This window comes from Neoarius graeffei, chromosome 4, assembly GCF_027579695.1.
Source record: "Neoarius graeffei isolate fNeoGra1 chromosome 4, fNeoGra1.pri, whole genome shotgun sequence".
Classification (NCBI taxonomy): Eukaryota; Metazoa; Chordata; class Actinopteri; order Siluriformes; family Ariidae; genus Neoarius; species Neoarius graeffei.
This window is the reverse complement of record NC_083572.1, coordinates 105,977,773-106,001,474: the sequence shown is the minus strand read 5'-3', so window position 1 is coordinate 106,001,474 and position 23,702 is coordinate 105,977,773. Positions and strand designations below refer to the sequence as shown.

The 23,702-nt window shown below is 43.4% G+C and overlaps 1 protein-coding gene across 1 annotated transcript in view; it reads left to right on the top strand.

Moving 5' to 3' along the window:
- The window catches only part of crbn (cereblon), a 67,823-nt gene that overhangs the window by 1,657 nt on the left and 42,464 nt on the right, over positions 1-23,702 (top strand). The window contains exon 2 of the mRNA XM_060920123.1: positions 22,810-22,922. Within this exon, the coding sequence (XP_060776106.1) occupies positions 22,810-22,922 (113 nt within the window). The remainder of the gene's footprint in view (positions 1-22,809; positions 22,923-23,702) is intronic.

Genomic DNA, 23,702 nt, shown 5'->3' with positions numbered 1-23,702 from the left:
ATCTCTAGCCGCTTTATCCTGTTTATTATTATTATTATGTTCAGTGTTAGTTCACAGTAGTAATGCAAGAAGCAGAATAGTGACAGTAATAGTGAAGCAAAAACATGCAATTGTACAAACACTGCAGCTCTACAGCAAAATATTCATTTATGAAATGGTCTGATTCTTAACACCAGTAGTGACAATGATCTTCTCATTGCGATGCGATGCAAGTTGTCAACAAATCCTATAACTTGGTTCATGAAACGCGCTTACAAAATATTTTCACTGTGAATATTTATTGTGTAATGGTGCAGAGAGAGAGAGAGAATAGCCCTTAGGGCAGAGTCAATCCCGCCAGCAAAAATAGGGAAAAAAAAGGAGCGATCTCACCTCTTCAGATGTTGATTTAAGTCCGACAATACATTCCTCAAAAAGGGCGTAGATGAGCAAATTAATCCATCAAAGTGTAGTATTCAATTTATTCTGGACCATTAAAAACGCCGCCTTCCGCGTAGAATCATACGTCATCCTTGCCGCCATATTGGAGAGGTCAAAGCGGAGAATAAAGATTCATGTGCTGCCTTTAACTGTACCAACAGGTTTACCGTCCAAACGAGATCACATGGGATTACCTTTCACAGGTGAGAAACAGCAAATTAATCCATCAACGTGTAGCATTCAATTTATTCCGGACCATTAAAGACGCTGCCTTCCGCGTAGAATCAGACGTCATCCTCGCCGCCATATTGGATAGGTCAAAGTGGAGAATAAAGATTAGCTGCGTTTAACTGTACCAACAGGTTTGCCGTCCAAACGAGATCACATGGGATTACCTTTCACAGGTGAGACTGGAAAAATACTTTTCATTGTATTTGGTCATTATAATGTAATTTTACAAACAGATTTTCCTGACTTTGTGGCTAATATGAAGTCTCACGCATAATAGTTTATGCGCATGCGTCCTTACTACTTCTATTGTTCTGGTGTCTCCGAAGGGACCGTCTTACAGCGCCCCTAGAGGTGTGGCATGTGTATTGCATTGTTTTCAGCAAGCGTTGCGTTGCCATATGGACCTGATATTTTACTGATTGTTGCCCATTTGGACGCGATACATTTTTAAATAACATCTCGTTGCCGTTGTCGTGTGGATGTAGCCTCAGAGGGACAGATTGGGGGGGGGAGAGAAAGAAAACATATGTTAGGTATGCCCTAAAAATGACAAGTATTAAGTCTGTGTGGTAGGCTCACAGAGACGAGAGTCTTGACATCAGGCATAACACACAACAATGGCATGTTAATATGGTAAAAAATATATCATGACCTGCTCTGGCTGGATGCTTGATTGGGTGATGGGAGCACACTCCTCAGCAATGATGAGATGCAGATGGGACCCTTAGGGCTGGCCAAGACAAGCCCTAGACAATGTGTTTGCTCATTGCTTCAGAAGGTTAATGGATGATTAGAAAACCCTTGTACAATCATGTTAGCACAGCTGAAAACAGTTGAGCTCTTTAGAGAAGCTATAAAACTGACCTTCCTTTGAGCAGATTGAGTTTCTGGAGCATCACATTTGTGGGGTCGATTAAATGCTCTAAATGGCCAGAAAAATGTCTCGACTATATTTTCTATTCATTTTACAACTTATGGTGGGAAATAAAAGTGTGACTTTTCATGGAAAACACAAAATTGTCTGGGTGACCCCAAACTTTTGAACGGTAGTGTGTGTGTGTGTATATATATATATATATATATATATATATATATATATATATCTCAATCATTTGGTCATTCACCTCCTGTTATAGATAGCCTTGGCCTGGGACTCTGCATGATACTGTGATTTTACAGTTATGTAAATATTTTATACATATATTTTTATGTTTTTAAAAAAACAACCTTTTTATTACACTACCGTTCAAAAGTTTGGGGTCACCCAGACAGTTTTGTGTTTTCCATGAAAAGTCACAGTTTTATTTCCCACCATAAGTTGTAAAATGAATAGAAAATATAGTCAAGGCATTTTTCTGGCCATTTTGAGCATTTAATCGACCCCACAAATGTGATGCTCCAGAAACTCAATCTGCGCAAAGGAAGGTCAGTTTTATAGCTTCTCTAAAGAGCTCAACTGTTTTCAGCTGTGCTAACATGATTGTACAAGGGTTTTCTAATCATCCATTATAGACTGGTACCAAAATCCAGAATTGTGACACCCAAAGGCATTTTTGAGACAAAGTCAGCAAACAGTCTTATTTTGTCAATTTGGGTGTGCCGAATTCAAATCTGCAATATGCCGAGCTCTATCTGACCTCTGTTGACCTCTAGAGGTCATTGAACTTTGGGCCTGTAAACGTCTCAGCTGAACCCAGTTTCTCAGCTTTCTAAGGAATGAAATGTACTAAAATGATTAATGAAGTTAGCAAATGGCCTTGTTTGCTAAATGTTTGGGTGCTGAATTCATTTTTCGTTTGTAAAACGACATATGACCTCTGATAACCTCAAGGTCATTAAACTTGGCCTATTGAGGTATTTCACCTGACATCACAGGGTCACGTGACGCCCCGGTGTCCACCATTTTGGACGGCAAGCTAGCTAATGTCAACAACAGTAGCTGGTATGTTACTGTAGCAATGTTTACGTTCAGTCATTTGGATGACTGTTAAAACCTTTCAGTCTCAAGTTTTTCCTTTACTGGATTTACTAGTTTACTGAGCTAGCGCGCGATGGCTCCCGGCTTGGCCGGCGAGCGCGCGATGGCTCAGTAAACTAGTAAATCCAGTAAAGGAAAAACTTGAGACTGAAAGGTTTTAACAGTCATCCAAATGACTGAACGTAAACATTGCTACAGTAACATACCAGCTACTGTTGTTGACATTAGCTAGTGCTAACAGCTAGTTGCTAATACACTGCTACAACTACACCGACCCTAATAATACAGTTCTTAGTCATTGCCTGGTAACAGCAAATTTATAACGGGCCATGTCTCAACAGACTAAGAAGTTATTTCAATGACATTTAATAACATTGTTTATCCTGAGGACCGAAAGTAAATGAAAATGTGAACAAACCTTAGCTGTAATAAGATGGCGACCACCGGCTCCAGGGACGACCCGCTGATGTAGGCATGTTACCCAGCCTGACACAAAATATTTGTAGGCATCCAAACTCTTATACGCTTTCAGATCAATACCTGTGTATGGCGATGGGTTTTTAACGACATAGGTATACAGATCATGTGGGCCGAAGTCAGGTAAAGACGAGGGCTTCGTGTACTTCCGTACGTCAGTGAACAATCCTGGTGGAAGCAGTTAAACGTCGTTCTCTAAGCCTGCTAACCTCAATTTTTGCAAATACCTCTCCCTCTGCTCGCCCTGTAAATGCCCTACGTCGCTGGATAGTGAAGGTGTTTTCTGCATCTCGCTCCTTTTTCTTTTATGTTTTTCGTTTGTCGCCTTCCTTGCGTTCAAACTGATTCGAGCCGTGACGTTCAAAATGGCAGCATCACATGACTTGGTCACGTGAGTGAAATACCTCAATAGGCCTATGCATTTAACGGCATTTTTAAACTGACTTTACTCCCCCAAAAAGAATATGAACAGACAAAAAACAAATAGAAAGGAACAAATACAACATTAAATGCCAGTCCATGTACATGTGACTTACTTTTCACAATGAGAATGCCTCGGCAATCACCTTACATAACATTGCATTACATTTAGCGGTTATTGTTTATACAAAGCTACTGAAAAAAGGACAGATTCAGCAGCATACAAAATGTGGGGGCATACAGGGTATACAGGTTAATCAGGGTTAGTATATATGAGGGTTTTTTCTTTGTTTTTTGTTTTGTTTTAAATGGGGTAAAGCCTTTACAAAAAACACAGTCGCCTCACAGCAAGAAGGTCCGGGTTCGAGCCCCGTGGCCGGCGAGGGCCTTTCTGCGCGGAGTTTGCATGTTCTCCCCGTGTCCGCGTGGGTTTCCTCCGGGTGCTCCGGTTTCCCCCACAGTCCAAAGACATGCAGGTTAGGTTAACTGGTGACTCTAAATTGAGCGTAGGTGTGAATGTGAGTGTGAATGGTTGTCTGTGTCTATGTGTCAGCCCTGTGATGACCTGGCGACTTGTCCAGGGTGTACCCCGCCTTTCGCCCGTAGTCAGCTGGGATAGGCTCCAGCTTGCCTGTGACCCTGTAGAACAGGATAAAGCGGCTACAGATAATGAGATGAGAAAAGTCAGCATTCTATTGCCGCTTTTCCACTACCAACGCGGCTGAGTCGGGCTGAGTCGAGCTGAGTGGGGCTGTTGGAGTTGCATTTCGACTACAACCGCGCTGAACCGTGCTGGCTGGAAGTGGGTGGACACATTGGGTGGAGTTAGCGAAAGTGGGTGGACGTCACGTGATGTTAGGCGGCGCAAACAGTGACATCAGTGACCTTTTAAGCGGTAGTCTCACGACCCGAATAGTAAACAATAAACATGGAGGACATGGAGTCGTTAGTGTTGCTGGTCTTGGTGTTGTGGCTTGTTGTCACCGACAACGCCAACAGATACTGGCAAGAGCGTATAGATGAGGCGAGGCGCATAAGGCTTCATAATTCTCGTAATTCTCCTTCTTCCGGGTTTACGGTGTTTACAGATCCCAGCGTGCTCGCGGGGCGTGTGGGCGTGTGTGGACACTCCTCCTCACCAATCAGTGCACAGGGGAGTGTCTGCTCACGCCCCCAGCCTCACTCGGCTCGGTTTGGCTCGCTTCAGCCCCACTCCAAAACCGTGCGAGTTTTGGGGGCTGAGCAGGGCTGAAGCGAGCTGAATCGTGCTCTTCTTAGATAGTCGAAACGCGAGCCGTGTCGGGCTGAAGTGAGCTGAAAAAGGGTAGTGGAAAAGGGCCATAATGCGAAGGATGTGCCTGCTTTCTCGCCACTAACAGGTCGAAACGAGGAAGACAGGGTGACGAGGCCACTCGGAGCGCGTTTTCTGAGTTGAGCCTGTTTCGGTATTTTGTCTTTGTGGCTGTCAAATGTGAAAATGCGGTCTCGCAGAGGTATGTTGAATGGAAAGGCGTCAGTGGTGACATCACTGCCGTCTCACTCAGCTGGGGATATTCATTGCAGCATGACAGCCAGAATTCAGACAGACAAAGTCGACCAAATCTCGACTGCAGACCAGCATTATACGAAAGCTCCAGAGGTTTATCCTGCACCACAGGTGGCAGAGCGCTCGTTTCTGGGTTGGTGAACGGATCTCTTAACCATCGCTTTTCCGTGAGATGGGATATTGAGGGGAAGTATGAATCAAAATGACGCAGTGTTTCGGTAAGGTGTTGCGCGATCACTGCCGGCACCCGCCCCAAATCCACACCTTCATCAGCCAGAGACGACAGACAGCCGAACACGTCAAACACACCTCTGTTAACTCTGTTGGTCCAGACTGAGAGCTTCTTTTTGAAACCCATGATTTTATCATCATTGGCTTGAAAAATGTCACACGCTTGGCCTTGGATCGACAGGTTTAGCATATTGAAATGGTCCAGGATGTCAGAAAGATAACCTACCTTTATAAGCCGAGACTGATCTTGCAGGTGATCGGCAAGATTGGACTGTTTGTCAAGAATGCCTCAACCTCATGCCTCAACTCGTACACTCTGTTCACCACTTTACCCCGGGACAGCCAACGAACCTCAGAGTGCAAGAGCAGATGAACATGATCTGCACCCATCTCATCACACATACCCCTTTTCCACCAAATCAGTTCCAGGGCTGGTTCGGGGCCAGTGCCGGTGCTGGTTCACAACTCGTTCAACTTGCGAGCCAGCTGAGAACCAGTTTGCTTTTCCATAGCTCGCGGTGCTAAGGGAAGCCATGTCAGTTATGTCGCTGTATACGTCGGTTACGTCGCTACGTTTGCATAAACCTTGGCGCGAATATCGAAGCAAAAACAACGCGGAAGAAGCAGCAGCAACTAGGGAGGTTAACCGATGACCGTTTGACCGGTGGTTGACCGAATCAACGTCAACCGGTTCTTTTTTTTTTTTTTGGGTTGTCGGTTAAAAAAAAAAATCAATCGTTTTGAAGCTGCCGATTTTGGAGCGGAGGACTTGGAATTCTGTGTTGTAAGCGCTTGGGGCGTGCCATGCAGTGTAAGGACGACAGCTGATGAATCAGAAACACCCATTCAGTCATGTCCCGCCTTCCCGCCCCAGTTAAAGACAGCTGACAAATCAGAAACACCCATTCAGTCATGTCCCGCCCCAGTTGAAGACAGCTGCCACTCGGCGAAAGAAAAAAGTGTAGACACAGGCTTTTTAGCTTACAAATTACTATTCTGTTGGGTTTTTTAAATTATTATTAGAAGGCACATGGAGTTTAGTCCTGCCTTGGCCAGTGCATTCTGAAAGTATGTTTCGGTCTGTAGCCAACAATGCATGTTATTGCAGATCAGATCTCTCCACGCAAACTAAAAGCGCAGATGCCGACTTTTTCACGGCTGAATCGTGCAGATCCGATTGCTTTCGTTTGAGCATACAGAATTTACTTTGATGAAATTATTCAGACACTCCAACGCCCCCCATAAAAAAAAAAAAAATCGGATCTTTGCACAATTCAGCCGTGAAAAAGGCGGCATCCGCTAAAAGGCGTGCCGTTTGCATCCATTTAAACTCCTAGGTTAACCGACTTTAACCAGCTAATGAGGCTCGGTGGTCGGTCAAGATTTTTTTTAGTTTTCGCCATCCCTAGCAGCAACAGCAATAATAATAATGACGGATGACTTCGCGTTTGTACAGCTGCTGCTTCTCGTCGCTTAAAAATGGCGATCTTTCGCGGTCTTGTTATTGTTGTTGGTCTTAACAACTCCACCCCCCCGCTGACGTAAGCGGTTCTTTCCTCTGGCCCAGCAGAGAGTTGGTGCTAGCCTGGAACCGGTTTTTCTGGCCCCAGAGCCAGTTCTTTGTCAGTGGAAACAGAAAACCCGGTTCCAAACTAAGCACTGGCCCCGAACCAGCCCTGGAACTGCTTTGGTGGAAAAGGGGCAACAGAGCTGTAAATAGACGAGAATTTGTCGGATTGGCCTTAATGAAGTTCACTATTTTGACCACTTGATTTAAAACTTCATGAAGCTCTGTGGACAGGCGTTTAGAGGCAAGTACAGGGATATGATTTTTCCGCGAATTCGCGGAATTCCGCTTTTTTCACCTCAAAACTTGAAGAAAATTTTTTTTCCGATTTTCCCTCATCCACATTCGTATCCTATTCGTTCCGACTTTGTTTGAAAGATGGCAGCCTCGGATTTGCATCTTTACGCCTCGATCACGGAGGCTGCCATCTTTCAACTCTTTGTTTGAAGCGAGCTTACGTACAGCTATCTAACAAGCGCGTTCATTGGTTGTTACAGAGCGATGAGCCAATCACGTACCTCGTTTCAGCTCAATGACGTAATTGCGTAAATGAGATGAAACGAGGTACGTGATTGGCTCATCGCTCTGTAACAACCAATGAACGCGCTTGTTAGATAGCTGTACGTAAGCTCGCTTCAAACAAAGAGTTGAAAGATGGCAGCCTCCATGATCGAGGCGTAAAGATGCAAATCGAGTTAAAGAAATCGACAGAATAGTGAAAAAGTTCCGCTGGGAATGGTTGGAGGAAAACCGCGGCTCGCCTCGGGGTGAATTACGTCACAAGGCGCGGGGCTAGTGGGCCCTGCTCGCGCTGGTTCTTTGGGGTGTGTGTGTGTGTGTGTGTGTGTGTGTGAGAGAGAGAGAGAGAGAGAGAGTGTGTGTGTGTGTGAGAGAGTGAGAGTGTGTGTGAGCGAGCGAGCGAGAGTGTGTATGTGTGAGAGTGAGCGAGTGTGTGTGTCAGAGTTGCATGTTGACCATTAAATTGGCTTGAATTTGTTAATCATGACAAGTTTTTTCTTGTGTGCTTGCTTGCCATTTTAGTACAATTTTTTTTTTTAAAGATATTTTTTGGGCTTTTTTCACCTTTATTGGATAGGACAGTGTAGAGACAGGAAATGAGTGGGGGAGAGAGAGAGAGAGAGAGAGAGAGAGACGGGGAGGGATCGGGAAATGACCTCAGGTCGGAATCGAACCCGGGTCCCCGGATTTATGGTATGGCGCCTTATCCACCTGAGCCATGACGCCCCCTTAGTACAATTTTTAAGTCAGAAAACCCCAGAGCCCAGGAGCTTCGGGGGGCTTCCCCCCTTGTCCCCCCACCAGGCCGCTGCCCTGGACCAGCTGGGGGCCTGTGGCCCCCAACCCCCCGGCTAAAATTTTCAGATAATTTCACCAGCCCCAAATCACATCCCTGCAAGTACCTCTCGATGAATAACACAGTGCGTTGCCTGCACTGATGGTGAAACAGCTTTTACCTGAGCCGGTCATAGCCGCTGTCCCATCTGTGCAGACACCGACGCAACGCGCCCATATCAACCCATGCCCAGAGATGTACCCATCAAGCATACGGAATATTTCTCCAGCGGTTGTGGTCCCTGGAAGCGCCTTACAAAACAAAAACTCCTCATGAAACCGGCCCTCGTGAGCATATCTGGTGTAGACCAGAAGCATAGCCAAGTTAGAGAGATCCGTGGTCTCATCCAATTGAATGGCAAACCAGTCGGATGACTTCGCCCTTTCTAAAATTTGCATTTCGATGTCTGCCGCCACATCGTCAATTCGACGACAGACCGTGTCATTTGACAGAGGAATCTCTTTTACTTTGGCTGCAGCAGCCGGACCGAACACCTCACGACAAGCAGGAACAATCGAAGGTATAATTAGCTTCTCCCCAATTGTGAAGGGTGCCTGACATTTGGAAATGTGGTGTGAAATCATGTACGATGTCTTTGTTAGCTTTTCATTCTCGGTCAAATTATTTTTCAACACTTTTTAGTTTGGGTGGCCAATTCATCACGTTTTCTTCTGAAAAAAATCCTTGTATTTATCCTTGAGATGCGAATGTTTAGTTTCCAAATGCCGGCGTAATCTGGATGGCTTCATAGCTTCGTTGCTTAGGCCATCCTTAAAAAAAAATCCGTTTCCTGTCCACCGGGTGAGCAAAAAAATTCAGTCGGGAGGGAGGGATTTTTTTTTTTTTTAATATGGATGGATAAGAAATTGCAATGCTGTGTTTGCTTTTTCTTTCAGTACTTTTTTATTACAAAAGCAGACACATTTAATAAAATGACAGTTTAATCAACTGAAACTTGTACAAAAACTTTAAGTTAGCATTTTAAATGCTGACTGCAACATTTGCAAAACATTTACAAAAGGTACTTAAAATGTCCGACACACGGACTTTTTGTAGTTCTGAATCGAGCGTTAGGCCGAGTTCGGATGAAATTACACTATTAAAATGATCACCGAATGATTTGTTTTTCTGAATCTTTACTATTTTGTTGTTCGCTAGAATACCATTTTGCGATTTCACACTTAAGCAAATGTTTGAAAACTCCGGATCTCCTTCCTTCATGGTGGCTGCCATTTTTTTGTGCCGCACGGCGCATGCGCAGAGCTGATTCAGTTCTATATTCTGTGCGGAATGCAGGGCTTTCCACAAGCGCCGGCTGCCGGCCATACAGCCGACTACACAATAAGTCCAGCCGGCTACTTTAATGACTTATTTTTGTAGCCCACAGGCTCTAAATATTAACTTTCGATTTTAATAAAATTAAATGTTTATCTAACAGACTGACAATAATGTCAAACTGAACCGCACTCATTTAAGTTGTGATTTGCGCTGTTTGTACCGATAATAACCACAAATTCCCCGCAGACTTCGTTGATCAAGGGAGAGTAATGCTGTGTTCATGTGCTATGGGAAGATGATATTTTCCAGTTGGGAAGTGGTATTTACCAGTGTGTTGTGCTCACATGCTTTTGTTGTTGTTGACAAATTAAAGATGGTGGACCAGATTCAGAATCAGGCCTGTTATTTGGCTAAAACAATTATAGATTGCCTTGTTCATCAGCTGCAGCAGGAATATGAGTTATCAAAAGTCAAAAGGTAAATAATGCTGAATATTTCCTGATCATGACAAGTAGAGATTTTCTTAACACATTGAATGCCACGCAGTTTTTGGAAATTTGGCTGTAGCCACAATGAGAGTAGCCAGTATCTAGATCATTGTTGGCGTTCTTTGGACAGCCACAGAATATTTTGTATTAGGCTATAATATACATATTATAATATAATATACATAACATGACTCGTTTAAAAGGTGAGAGTCAGCTTTCTGTAGGTGAAAACCACTTCTTTCTTGGTTCATAAGCTAGTCTTGTACCGCTCGCCGCCATGTTGAAAAGGTTAAAGTTCATCTCATCTCGGCAACTCGTGTATCAAAATTTTCTACGAGTTGCCCAGTGGAAAATACCACAAGAGGGGGCGTTCATGTGTGCTTTCCATGTCGGCGTTTGGTATTTACCATAATTCCCATAGCACATGAACGCACCATAACTCATCCGCGGCCCCGACATGCGGTGTGTGCGTGCACACTCGGCGGAGGCAGTAGTGTATCGGAGGCGACATCGGAGGGAACAGAAGCAGAGATGACGCTTATTTTGTCTCCGGTAAACCAGTCTTCTCTCGTTCAATTACGTGCTGGCATCGAAAGACACCGTTGGTTGTAAATGAAGCCAAACTGAGTGGTTGGAGTGTATTTTCATACACAAATGGAGAAATGTTCGCTGAGTGTGTAATTGTGTAGCCGCCACTGCAGACGGTTGTCGTTGTTAATTCATAGCATGCTCAGCTGCGTGAATGTGTCATGCACCGAAAATAAGAGATTTACAAGCTAGGAACGCCTCATGATGCAATACGCAAGAAAAGAAAGAAGATTTACTGCCATTTTACTTTGTATTTGAGTAAAGTGAATAAATAAATGGTCTGTGGAAAATACAGTTAATCCTGGGAACTGCATGCACAGGAGTTTATTTTGTGTTTACTCCCCCCCGACTGGCTACTTATTTGTCATGGCTGGCTAGTATGAGCCTTAGTGGAAAGCCCTGGGAATGCGGAAATGTCAAGTTTGATTTTAGATTTACGAACCCGAAAAAAATGTCGAAAAACCAAAAAAAAAAAAATTCAACCGCACAAATGGCACTCATCCGGCCGGTGGACCAGAAACAGAACATTTTTTAATAATGGCCTTAGCATGGTTTGGCAGATAACACAGATTGGTTTCAGGGGACAGTGATCACTTGAAATAAAGCTGAATTGTATGTATGAAGGGTCGTAATTGCGAGTGAATGGGCGATATTTTTTTGCCTCTGGCTCATGTTGTGTATCTGCACTGTCAGATGGGCGCTTTCCAAAGAAAGAGTCAAGAGTAGCTTGCTTTGAACATGCCATGATATTGCTCTCATAAAGTGTGCGCGAATGTGTGCGCGAATGTGTGCGCGAATTACTGGACTTGGGACAGAATGAATGAATAAGTGCAAGTGTGCAACCTCGCGCGGGCGGGAACGCTCAACATTCTAGAATGGGGGGGGCGGGACTTACGCTACGTGACACACAGTGACTACGTTTACATGCACGTCCAAATCGAGCTGCTGTCGGTAATCGAGCTGAAGGTCCCAGCAGGGTGCCAGAGAAATCCAATCCTACATGCACACAATGAAATCGGTCTATTGTGTGAGGTGCATTGTGCACCCGAGCCACAGGTGGCGCTACACGCCCCATCATGTTGGTACACTTCCGGTTGTCGTCATGAAGAAGAGCTATTCAAGAGTGTAAACAATGTTATCAGTTCCGTGTTCTCCATTGCGCGTTTTTCTCCCGTCCATGAATTTTAATATATTCAACTCCTTAAGCTGAATGAGCATGAACTCTGTCTCCTCATTGCTCCAGAAGTGCACGTTTCTGCTTGCCTGTAGCAGTGGGGGCGTGGTCAAGCGCCGATCTGTGACAGGAGGGCGGAGCCAGGGAAGGTGAGTGGCAGAATCACTTCACCTGACGGTAATTAACCTGTGTTTGTGTGTCTTCCCAGTAACCGCGCCCTATTTAAGGAAGCAGAGGGAGAGCAGAGGGGAGAGCTCATCCCGGGACTAGAACACAGCGTGCGCGCGCGCGTGTGTGTGTGTGTGTTTCTCTCAAGAATAAAAGTAGGCTGTTAAACTGAAAAGTCTGACAATAAAAAGCCTATTAGTACCAGAAGCTTTGTCCTGCCGTCCTCTGTGCTCCACCCACACTTCAGAGAGCTCTACATCGCCATTTTCTCTTCTTCGTTTGTTCCTCCTGACCTCTTATGCTGCTCACTACTACTGTTGTCATGCCGACCGAGGCTGTTGTGTTTCCCGCTTGTGGTCTCGTCACTCGTCACTTCCGGAAGTAGCTCGACAACTAGCTCGATAGGGTATACATGCACAAAGTAGCTCGGCAGAAATCGCATAAACTAGGTCGTGTAGCTCGATTCCGAGAAATCAAGTTCGGTTCAATTTCAGCCGAATTAAGGTGTATACATGGCATTTTGAACTTCGATTTCAGTCGAGCAACGGCAGAAATTCGATTCTCTCGATGTGCATGTAAACGTAGTGAGTGACGAAAGCACTGAGAGCAGAGCCAGCCAATCGCTCTTCTACATAATCTGATTGACAGTGTCCAGTAGTTTGAAATTATAATACTGACTACTAGTGCAGAGGCAGGCTTGCGGACCGACGGTAATCTTCTCACGGACCGGTACCGGTCCACGGCCCATAGATTGAGAAACATCGGAATAATACACAGCTGTGATCACTGACTTGTACATCCTCCACCCACACACTTATTAAATTTAGACCAAGTGAGAAAACAAAGTCCCTTGATTATGTGTGGGTCCAGAAACATGCTGAGTAAAGTTAGAAGAGTCAGTGATGCATAGAAGATCAACAGACATCATACAGCCAGGGCTCGAAATTAACTTTTTTTCTTTGTGTCCCCCAGTGGTCCCAAATTCTGTGTTGTATTGTCCCGAATGGAAGCAATAGTGTCCCCATTTTTTTCCTCTCTGAAATAACCAGTGGTTAATATTATCATATGAAGTTACTATTATATTTGTAACTATGCGATTTTGAACCCTTTATATCATTTTTACAATAAGTCACAAGACACAAGAGACACATGTCCTATACATCATCTACTTCAAAATTAGAGTTATTGCATTTTCAGTTGATTAAACTTTGGCGATCTCACTGTACGAATAGATACCCGTTTATTTAAAGGGGCCAACTAGCTCATTCAGAAAATGTTTCAACTCCCTACATCTGCAGTACACTTTAGCTGAAAATAAGACCCCTTTTATGTTCATTTCATCTACTTATACCTTGAATATCTGTTGGCACTTATAAGGCCAACTTATCATTTTCACCATTACCGTTATCCATTTTATGAACTTTCCGTTATCCATTTTATGAACTTTCGCTGCCGAAACGTGGGTGCAAATGTTAGCAACATCTACATAGTGCCAGGTCCGAGCCTAGTTGTGCTGCTGACTGACTAAACTTTCTGAACTAGAAAGACACCAAGAAAACTCACTTATTCTGTTGAACGGTATCTTCCGTCAATATCATCCACATCATTCCTGTTGTATTTTATAACGTGTCTAACAGTGTTCATTAAGTTCATTCAGTTGCTAGCGTTGCCTGCAGACCAGGCGAGGACACTTTGGATCCTGAAGGTCCCGGAGACGTTATGTCTGGGCTTTCAGTTTCTTCCCCGCGGTCGGTCCGCTTCAACCACTTCAGCGTTTTTGTTCTGGCAAGAGTCGGCGCAGCGTGTGCGGTAGCAATTCCATTCCAAGTCCATATAATGCGGACTCCGGCCGAAGGTTCTAGAACAGAATGCGCTGCTCTGTAGCCTACGGATGCAGGCGCATCGAAAGTGTAGCTACTATGTATTTTTCGCTGTTAACGTTTTAAAATTAAAATTGACAAATTAGGTGAATGTCTACGTATGTGTTACGGCTTTGTAAATAATATTAATGTAGAACTTTTTTGCTAGATCTATTTTTTTCCATTGTCCCGGGATTGTCCCAGATATGATAATTTTGTGTCCCGATGACATTTTTTATGGTCCCCGGGACGTCGGGACACCGTTAGTTTCGAGCGCTGCATACAGCGTCTTGCAAAAGTATTCATCCCCTTTGGTGTTTATCCTGTTTTGTTGCATTACAAAATGGGTTTTTGGAAGGTTGGCACCATTTGATTTACACAACATGCCGACCACTTTAAAGGGGCACATTGTTATTTTATTGTGACACAAACAATAATTAAGATGAAAAAACAGAAATCTGGAGTGTGCATAAGTATTCACCCCCCCCCCTTTCATATGAAACCCCTAAATAAGAGCTGGTCCAACCAATTCACTTCATAAGTTACGTAATTAGTTGATTAAGATCCACCTGTGTGCAATCAAAGTGTCACATGATCTGTCACATCATGTCTGTATAAATCAACCTGTTCTGGAAGGACCCTGATTCTGCAACACTACTAAGCAAGCAACATGAGAACCAAGGAGCCTCCAAACAGGTCAGAGACAAAGTTGTGGAGAAGTATAGATCAGGGTTGGGTTATAAAAAATATCCCAAACTTTGAATATCCCACGGAGCTCCATTAAATCCATTATAGCAAAATGGAAAGAATATAGCACCACTACAAACCTGACAAGAGAAGGAGCCACCCACCAAAACTCACAGACTGGGCAAGGAGGGCATTAATCAGAGATGCGACAAAGACACCAAAGATAACACTGAAGGAGCTGCAAAGATCCACAGCGGAGATGGGAGTATCTGTCCATAGGACCACTTTAAGCCGTACACTCCACAGAGCAGGGCTTTATGGAAGAGTGGGCAGAAAATGGTCGTTGCTTAAGAAATCATGTTTGGAGTTTGCCTAATAGCATGTGGCAGACTCCCCAAACACGTGGAAGAAGATTCTCTGGTCAAATGAGACTAAAATTTATCTTTTTGGCCATCATAGGAAATGTCGTGTGACGCAAACCCAACACCCTGAGAACACCATCCCTACAGTGAAGCATGGTGGTGGCAGCATCATGCTGTGGGGATGTTTTTCATCTGCAGGGACAGGAAAGCTGGTCAGGACTGAAGGAAAGATGGATGGTGCTAAATACAGGGCAATTCTAGAGGAAATCCTGTTTGAGTCAGTGAGAGGTTTGAGACTTGGACGAAGGTTCACGTTCCAGCAGGACAATGACCCTAAACATACTGCTAAAGCTACACTGGAATGGTTTAAATGGAAACATTTAAATGTCTTGGAATGGTCTAGTCAAAGCCCAGACCTCAATCCAATTGAGAATCTGTGGCATAACTTGAAGATTGCTGTACACCAACGCAACCCATCTAACTTGAAGGAGTTGGAGCAGTTTTGCCTTGAGGAATGGGCAAAAATCCCAGTGGCTAGATGTGCTAAGCTAATAGAGACACACCCCAAGAGACTCGCAGCTGTAATTGCAGTAAAAGGTGGCTCTACAAAGTATTGACCTTTTTTTTTTTTTTTTTTTTGGGAGGGGGATACTTATGCACACTCCAGATTTGTTTTTTCGTCTTAATTATTGTTTGTGTCACAATAAAAATTAAAAACTTGCACATTTAAAATGGTCGGCCTGTTGTGTAAATCAAATGGTGCTAAGCCTAAAAAAAAAAAAAATCCATTTTAATTCCAGCTTGTAATGTGACAAAACAGGACAAACACCAAGGGGGGGGGATACTTTTGCAAGACGCTGCACATGCGACGTAATCAGAATCTTGTTTATTGGCTAGGTATGTTGACACATACACAAGGAATTTGGCTGCAGCAGTTGGTGGCTCTCTAGCGATACGGGGGGAAAGGGGGGGTGAATATATGTAAGTTATGTATGTGTAAAATATGAAAAATGTATATTTGTGCAACCCCAGTTCCAAAAAAGTTGGGACGCTGTGTAAACTGTAAATAAAAACAGAATGTGATAATTTGCAAATCATGGAAACCCTACATTTCACTCAAAATAGTACAAAGCCCGCATATCAAATGTTGAAATTGAGAAATTTTATTATTATTATTTATTTATTTAAAAAAAAAAAACAGCTCAGTTTGAATTTCCCAATGCTGCTTCTTCTCAAAGCTGGTTCCAAAGCCGCTTCTCTGACCATTAGGCCAAGGGTTCCGCAGTTATGTCTGATCAGCGTATGTGTGTTTAAAAAAAAAAAAAAATTTTATATACACACAGTACATCCATGCATATGATGAGCAGGTGTCCACAAACTTTTGGCTGTATTACGTAAGTTAGCCTGAGCGATCATTAGTAGCGAACGTATATGCCACCACTAACAGTGGGGTCAGTCCATGAAATGGGGTTACCAAAATGTGACATAGAGGGAGTCACTTAAAACAATTTACAACTGAAAACAACTTTTATTTCCATGAAGCATTGACCATATAAGAAAATATAACATAGTTGTTAAGATAACTCCTGCTCTACAACGTATGATAAAATCCATAAATATTTACCCGGTTGCTAATGTAACAAGGACACGAACAAGCTTTTAAAAATAAAGGAAAAATATTGATAAAATCAATCTTTTTGCTTTTATTTGCTTACTTTAAACATTAACACTGAATAAGAATTCATTAGAAATATTAGTTCAACATCATAAACACTGAAAATATGAAATACCAGTATTTCACAAACTTCATAAAATCTCTTTAAGATTTGAACAATAACAACAGTCATTAACAGGAAACAGTTTCATCCTATATGGGGTAAATGAGATTATTGAATTCATTACTTTACTTATGGCCCTTTTCCACTACCCTTTTTCAGCTCGCTTCAGCTCACTTCAGCCCGACACGGCTCGCGTTTCGACTACCAAAAAACAGCACGACTCAGCTCGTTTCAGCCCTGCTTAGCCCCTAAAACTCGCACCGTTTTGGAGTGGGGCTGAAGCGAGCCAAGCCGTGCCGAGTGAGGTTGGGGGCGTGAGCAGACACTCCCCTGTGCACTGATTGGTGAGAAGGAGTGTCCTCACACGCCCACACACGCCCCGCGAGCACGCTGGGATCTGTAAACACCGCAAACCCGGAAGAAGAATTACGAATTACGAGAATTTCTGAAGCCTTATGCGCCTCGCCTCATCTATACGCTCTTGCCAGTATCTGTTGGCGTTGTCGGTGACAACAAGCCACAGCACCAAGACCAGCAACACTAACGACTCCATGTCCTCCATGTTTATTGTTTACTATCCGGGTCGTGAGACTACCGCTTAAAAGCTCACTGAATCAGTGACATACAGAGCATCGTGGACGAGTTCGCGGAGCGCAAGGCTCGTCGTATGCCCTTCAAATAATGCGCGCAGTAGGCTATTGATGTTTTATTATGAGCCATGTACAGTATGTCGCCTAATGTTTTTTTGTTTCTGAGTTACATGTTCGTTTGAAGGACTTAATGTACAAAATAACATAGTTGCACCCCGTAGTGTTGAAATTGGTAAACACAGTGCATTCAGTGAGGTTTGCACCGCCCTCCTTTTATTTCTGACTCTTCCTGTCACCGTTGCAACCTCTGAGCGCTCATTCGTATGCCCTTCAAATAATGTGCGCAGTATAGGCTATTGATGTTTTATTATGAGCCATGTACAGTATCCTAATGTTTTTTGTTTCTGAGTTACATGTTCGTTTGAAGGACTTGATGTACTAAATAACATAGTTGCACCCGGTAGTGTTGAAATTGGTAAACACCGCAGTTGCGGACATTTTGTAGCCTAAAATGATGTTATGATAAGCTTTAATAAAGGGCCCGGTCATTTGCCCCGCCCCCGGCCCGGCTCTGACTTGTTCCGCCACTGTCACTGATGTCACTGTTTGCGCTGCTTAACGACATCACGTGACGTCCACCCACTTTCGCTAACTCCACCCAATGTGTCCACCCACTTCCAGCCAGCACGGTTCAGCGCGGTTGTAGTCGAAATGCAACTCCAACAGCCCCGCTCAGCTCGACTCAGCTCGACTCGGCACGGCACGGCTCAGCCGCGTTTGTAGTGGAAAAGCGGCATTAGACCCCGTCCACACGTAGCCGGGTATCTGCTAAATCGAAGATATTTTTCTACGTTTTGGCCTGTCATCCACATGAAAACGCATCAAAAACGAATATTTAAAAAAACTCCGGGCAAAGTGAAGATTTTTGAAAACTCCGTGTATGCCTTTTCGTGTAGACAGAGATAACCGGAGTTTTGCGTTTTAGAACGTCACAATCTGCGCCAAAAAAATGACAACAAATCTGCCCTGACGTCAAACGTGCGACCTTTGTTTACTGCAGAAGCCAGATTAAACATGGACTTAAGCTAGCCGCACACTACGGCGATCCACGCGGTACCGAACCGACCCATTTCAGAGCCGACTCCCGACTGTTGATGAGTGCAGTCGCTATTGAAGCGACACCTGACAACTTAATAGCTTTGTGATTGGCTATTGGATATAGTTACTGTTAAATCCAACACTTGAAGATGCTACAGGCTGAATTACAAATGACACAACACGGAATATGTAGCGCACTATCTAGGCTGCATGAGCTATTATTCCCAACCTTAAATAGTGCACTTATATAGGGGAGTTAAAGCGATTTGGAATTCAGCCACACAACTTGAGCAGAGTGGCTTTCCAGCCCACTGTGTCTATGGATAAAGCTTCAGTCTATGGAATTACAGTATATACCTGCATTAGGTGCTACCAACACGTATTTCTCGCGCTAGAAATTGTGTTTAATGATGTCACGTGTTATATGCGAAAGATATGATTGGCTATTGCTAGCGACTCTCGCCGATCAGTCTGGCTCCCGATTAGTTTTTCGAATCGGCTGTGAGATGAGTCGGTACCATCGAAAACTAGTCTTTACGCCTGACTCGCGACTTCAGTAGGCTCGGTACGCTGAAAATCGGCGTAGTGTGCGGCTAGCTAAAGAGTAATGGATCGGAGTAGTGCCTTGAAAGCGTTAATTATTGTGCAGGTGCTATTTACATGTTTAATTTTAGAAGCCCAACTACTGCTGATGTGATTAGGGGGTAGGATTTGGGGAAATAATGCCATCTACAGGTTTGGAATGCTTATGAATGTGATTGAAAACGCAGATGTTCGGTTACATGTGGAAGGGATTTTTTTCGAAGACGAGGTGGTGTGGATAAAACATTTTTATAAACGGAGGGGGGGGAAATGTTCGGTTTTAAAAATACCCGGCTACGTGTGTACACGGCATTAGTCACACTTGTATCTGCACTTCTCTAGAGCACGTGTTGTGGCGCGTGAGATCCCGCGAGAGGTTATCTCGCGTCAGTTCAGCTGACCTAGATTGAGTAAATAGGTCTCGCAGGTTGTGAACAAACCAGGAAGTGAGTGGACGCCAAGTTAGGATGTGAGAAAAAACATCGATAATTTCTTTTATTGCCGTTTGTTTAAATTTCTTTCTACCTACATCGTTTTACAGTATATTCTTCTTTATATTAAAAACATCAATCATGATTTCAACTCGTTTTATCATTTTTTATAAGCCTGGTTTCTAACGTAACACGGTAGGACACCACAATGTTACGTTCACAACCTATTTTTAGTGGATGAATTCGAAGCTAAATAGTTTATAGAACCTTCTTAACTTTATTATGTGAGTGTAAAACTAAATTGCAAGTACCATGAAACTAATTTTATTGAAATTCTCAGAAAGTAATGAAGGTTTATTTAAGCTCAAAGTCAGCAAATATTCCATGTCACAAAAAACGTGTCATCCGTGTCCAGTCACAGGGGAAGAAAACGTTTCACGTTTCTTTATTTCAAAAGAAAACTTCATTTTTTTATTTATTTCTTCAAACAATATTTATGGATAATCTGCTAAATATTTCTTTAAATCATGGAAATTAAAGATGAAATGATAATGTAAACCCGGACCAATGAAAAGTAACATCATTTCATGGACTGACCCAGTGGTCAATAAAAACATGGATTAAAGTTTTCCGTCGTGTGACGGATTTCCGTCAACTGAACTCTCTCAAGGCCAAACGTGAGGTCGGTGCTGATCCGAGGAGAATTAAAATGACGGGTGGTTGGGTAGAGATTGGGTTATAACACTGATGTGTTGCAACACCAACTATCAGCAGGGTTTATTTAACTTTTTTGTTTTTGAGCCATGCTTTGTGTCGTTCATTTCCTATGTTTGATCATGTTTAAACGTTCGCTGTCTACGGTGCGGCATTAAAAAAAACATGCGCTGTCAAAATTGGCAAAATACATTCCCATGTGCTTGGCGTGCTTGTGTCTGACCATTTCTGTTTTGTATTAAATTAAATCTTGCCAAAATGACTCAGTTCAAACTTGGACATATAGAAATAGAGCATGTTAAAAAAACGAAAAAATAAACCCGGAAAGCCCGCTCCTCTGCTTCAGCCAGACTTGAAGACCCAACGGTGCAATGCTTGCAGACTGTCAGAAGTAATTAGACCTAAATTTATAGCTAACAAATCAGCAGACGCCCCAACAATTATTATTTTCGTTAGGCCAATGTGTAAGGTATGTTAGAACCGTGCCTTATAGCCTACGGCTACATCCACACGACAACGGCAACGAGATGTTATTTAAAAATATATCGCGTCCAAATGGGCAACGATCAGTAAAATATCAGGTCCGTATGGCAACGCAACGCTGGCTGAAAACGATGCAATACACATGCCACACCTCTAGGGGCGCTGTAAGACGGTCCCTTCGGAGACACCAGAACAATAGAAGTAGTAAGGACGCATGCGCATAAACTGTTATGCACGAGACTTCATATTAGCCACAAAGTCAGGAAAATATGTTCGTAAAATTACATTATAATGACCAAATACAATGAAAAGTATTTTTCCAGTCTCACCTGTGAAAGGTAATCCCATGTGATCTCATTTGGACGGTAAACCTGTTGGTACAGTTAAACGCAGCTAATCTTTATTCACTGCTTTGACCTCTCTAATATGGCGGCGAGGACGACGTATGAGTCTACGCGGAAGGCGGCGTCTTTAATGGTCCGGAATAAATTGAATGCTACACGTTGATGGATTAATTTGCTCCTCTACGCCCTTTTTGAGGAATGTATTGTAGGACTTAAACCAACATCTGAAGAGGTGAGATCGCTCCTTTTTTTTCCCCTATTTTTGCTGGCGGGATTGACTCTGCCCTAAGGGGTATTCTCTCTCTCTCTCTCTCTCACTTTGCACCATTACACAAATATTCACAGTGAAAATATTTTGTAAGCGCGTTTCATGAACCAAGTTATAGGATTTGTTGACAACTCACATCGAGTTGTTTACACTTCTACCCGGCGTGAAGCACTCACAGTCATGTGGTTGTGACGTCATCGTAAACAAATCCGTTCTACTCATCCAGATGACTTCACAACGGCAACGTTGCCAGATCTTTCCACTCTGGAACCCGTTCTCAAAAAGATTGCGTTTTGGGCACCCAAAACGCCGGTGCCGTGTGGACGCCAGGCCTAAACGATAAGCAATTGTATCGGAGTCACCTGAATCCGTTGCCGTGTGGACAGGGCCTACGTTATATCACAGTTAAAAGGACGTTTGAGGAGTTGGAGGCTGCGAGCGCAATGTTCCGACATGCGCTAAACTTTATTCCCTGAAAATCATACACCAGCGTTCAATGCCCCAAACAGTCAAAATGTCTAGAAGACTACGGTTAAATAATAATCATAGCCTACTAAGTTAAATTACGTCAAAACATCTGTTTCTGGCCTATGAAATGATGGAGGAAAATGAGAACGAACGCAAAGTAGATAGCAGCCAATTTCACGCGATCTTTTAGGTAACTTAACACTCGTGTTGGCCACAATATTTCTCTTAATAAAATCTTGAACTGTTTCTGAAGTCGTATTCAACACAAAGTAAGGTCAAATTATAATTTTAATTTTAATTTAAGCGAAGATCCAATCTTTCTTCTATATTGACGTCGAGCACAGAGGAGCATATCATTCTGCTTTCGGTTTTGGCAGCATGGATGCGCTTTACATGAAAGAAGGCACTGATGTGTCTGCCATCGATAAAGGTGTAAAAAACAAGTGGAGGTGGGCTTGGCTGTATGAAATAGGTGAAAACGGAAAGCCATTTAGTTCATGGTGCAAAAAACTAAATATTCCAGGCGCTTGCATTTGTGTGGTTTGCCACAAAAAAATAATATATGGAAGCAATGGAAAGAAAGTGCAATACATTGAATATATTAATCCATTAATTAACTGATAAGTTATTAGTTCTAAGTTAACCATTCTCAGAATTTCATCGAAATCCACCCATAACCCCCCCCCCCCTAGAATTTCATCGAAATCCACCCATAACCCCCCCCCCATAGAATTTCATCAAAATCCATCCATAACCCCCCCGTAAATTTTCAGTCAAATAATTTTTTTTTTGCTTTAATCCATGTAAAAAGCAATGAAGTTGTCAAATGTAACGCTAGACAGGGGCACGTGGACAGTTTGTGCTGTAGCTGGATGTAGCTGAGGTTGAGGAACTGTCACACCATGCTGACACAGCTCACGTTTTTCCTCCATTGGTTTTCCACAGGCAGGGAGGTGTAGGGTTTATGCCCACTATAGGTTTAAAGTTGAATACTTGGAGCACTAAACAGAAAGTCAGCGTCATTTAATTTGTCCTATGCACAGTACGTCCGAGTCAGTTGTAGATCGAAATGCTTGTGGTGCGGCTCGCTAACCCGTAGACACACCACTGGACTTGTGCTTGTGTTTGAGATGTACTTAAAAAGCAGCTGAGAATGACTGGATGTATGATAGTGTCATTATTTTCTACCGTTACTCATCACGAACCTTCTCTGTGTGCTGTGTAGCGAATGAGGAGGAAGAGGAGGAAGATGACATGGAGACCGAGGATCGGGACAGCGAGGGTGCTGAAAAGCCGAGCATCATCAACTTCGACCCCAGCCTGCCCACGTCACATGCTGTGAGCTCAGAACGATCATTTTCAATACTTCACACACCGACACATCCAATATGTTTCTATTCTATGTGATGGTGTATTTTCCTGTGTGTTTCTCTGACATGTTTCATAGCGTTTAAGAGGAGAGAAATTTTCAGGTTGATTTTAAACATAAGGGACGATGGTCAGGTTTCACTGTCGGGTCTTCAAAACGAAAAGAGCAAAAGCTTCTCTTCTCCATCACCATGAGAACCCCAAGCATGCACTGATGCAAATGCTAGACTCAAAGACCCAGAATGCAATGCAGCTACACAACGCTGTTGCCTCGAGCAACCACAGAGACCTGGCTCAGTGAGAGAGTGATCTACAACCCCGATTCCAAAAAAGTTGGGACAAATTGTAAATAAAAACAGAATGCAATGATGTGGAAGTTTCAAAATTCCATATTTTATTCAGAATAGAACATAGATGACCAATAGTCGAACCTCGGATCCAGGAGGAACAATGCGGTTTTCGTCCTGGTCGTGGAACACTGGACCAGCTCTATACCCTTCATAGGGTGCTCGAGGGTTCATGGGAGTTTGCCCAACCAGTTCACATGTGCTTTGTGGATCTGGAGAAGGCATTCGACCGTGTCCCCCGTGGTATTCTGTGGGGGGTGCTTCGGGAGTATGGGGTTCGGGGCTCTTTGCTAAGGGCTGTCCAGTCCCTGTACGAATGGAGCAGGAGTCTGGTTCGCATTGCCGGCAGTAAGTCAGACCTGTTCCCAGTGCATGTTGGACTCCGGCAGGGCTGCCCTTTGTC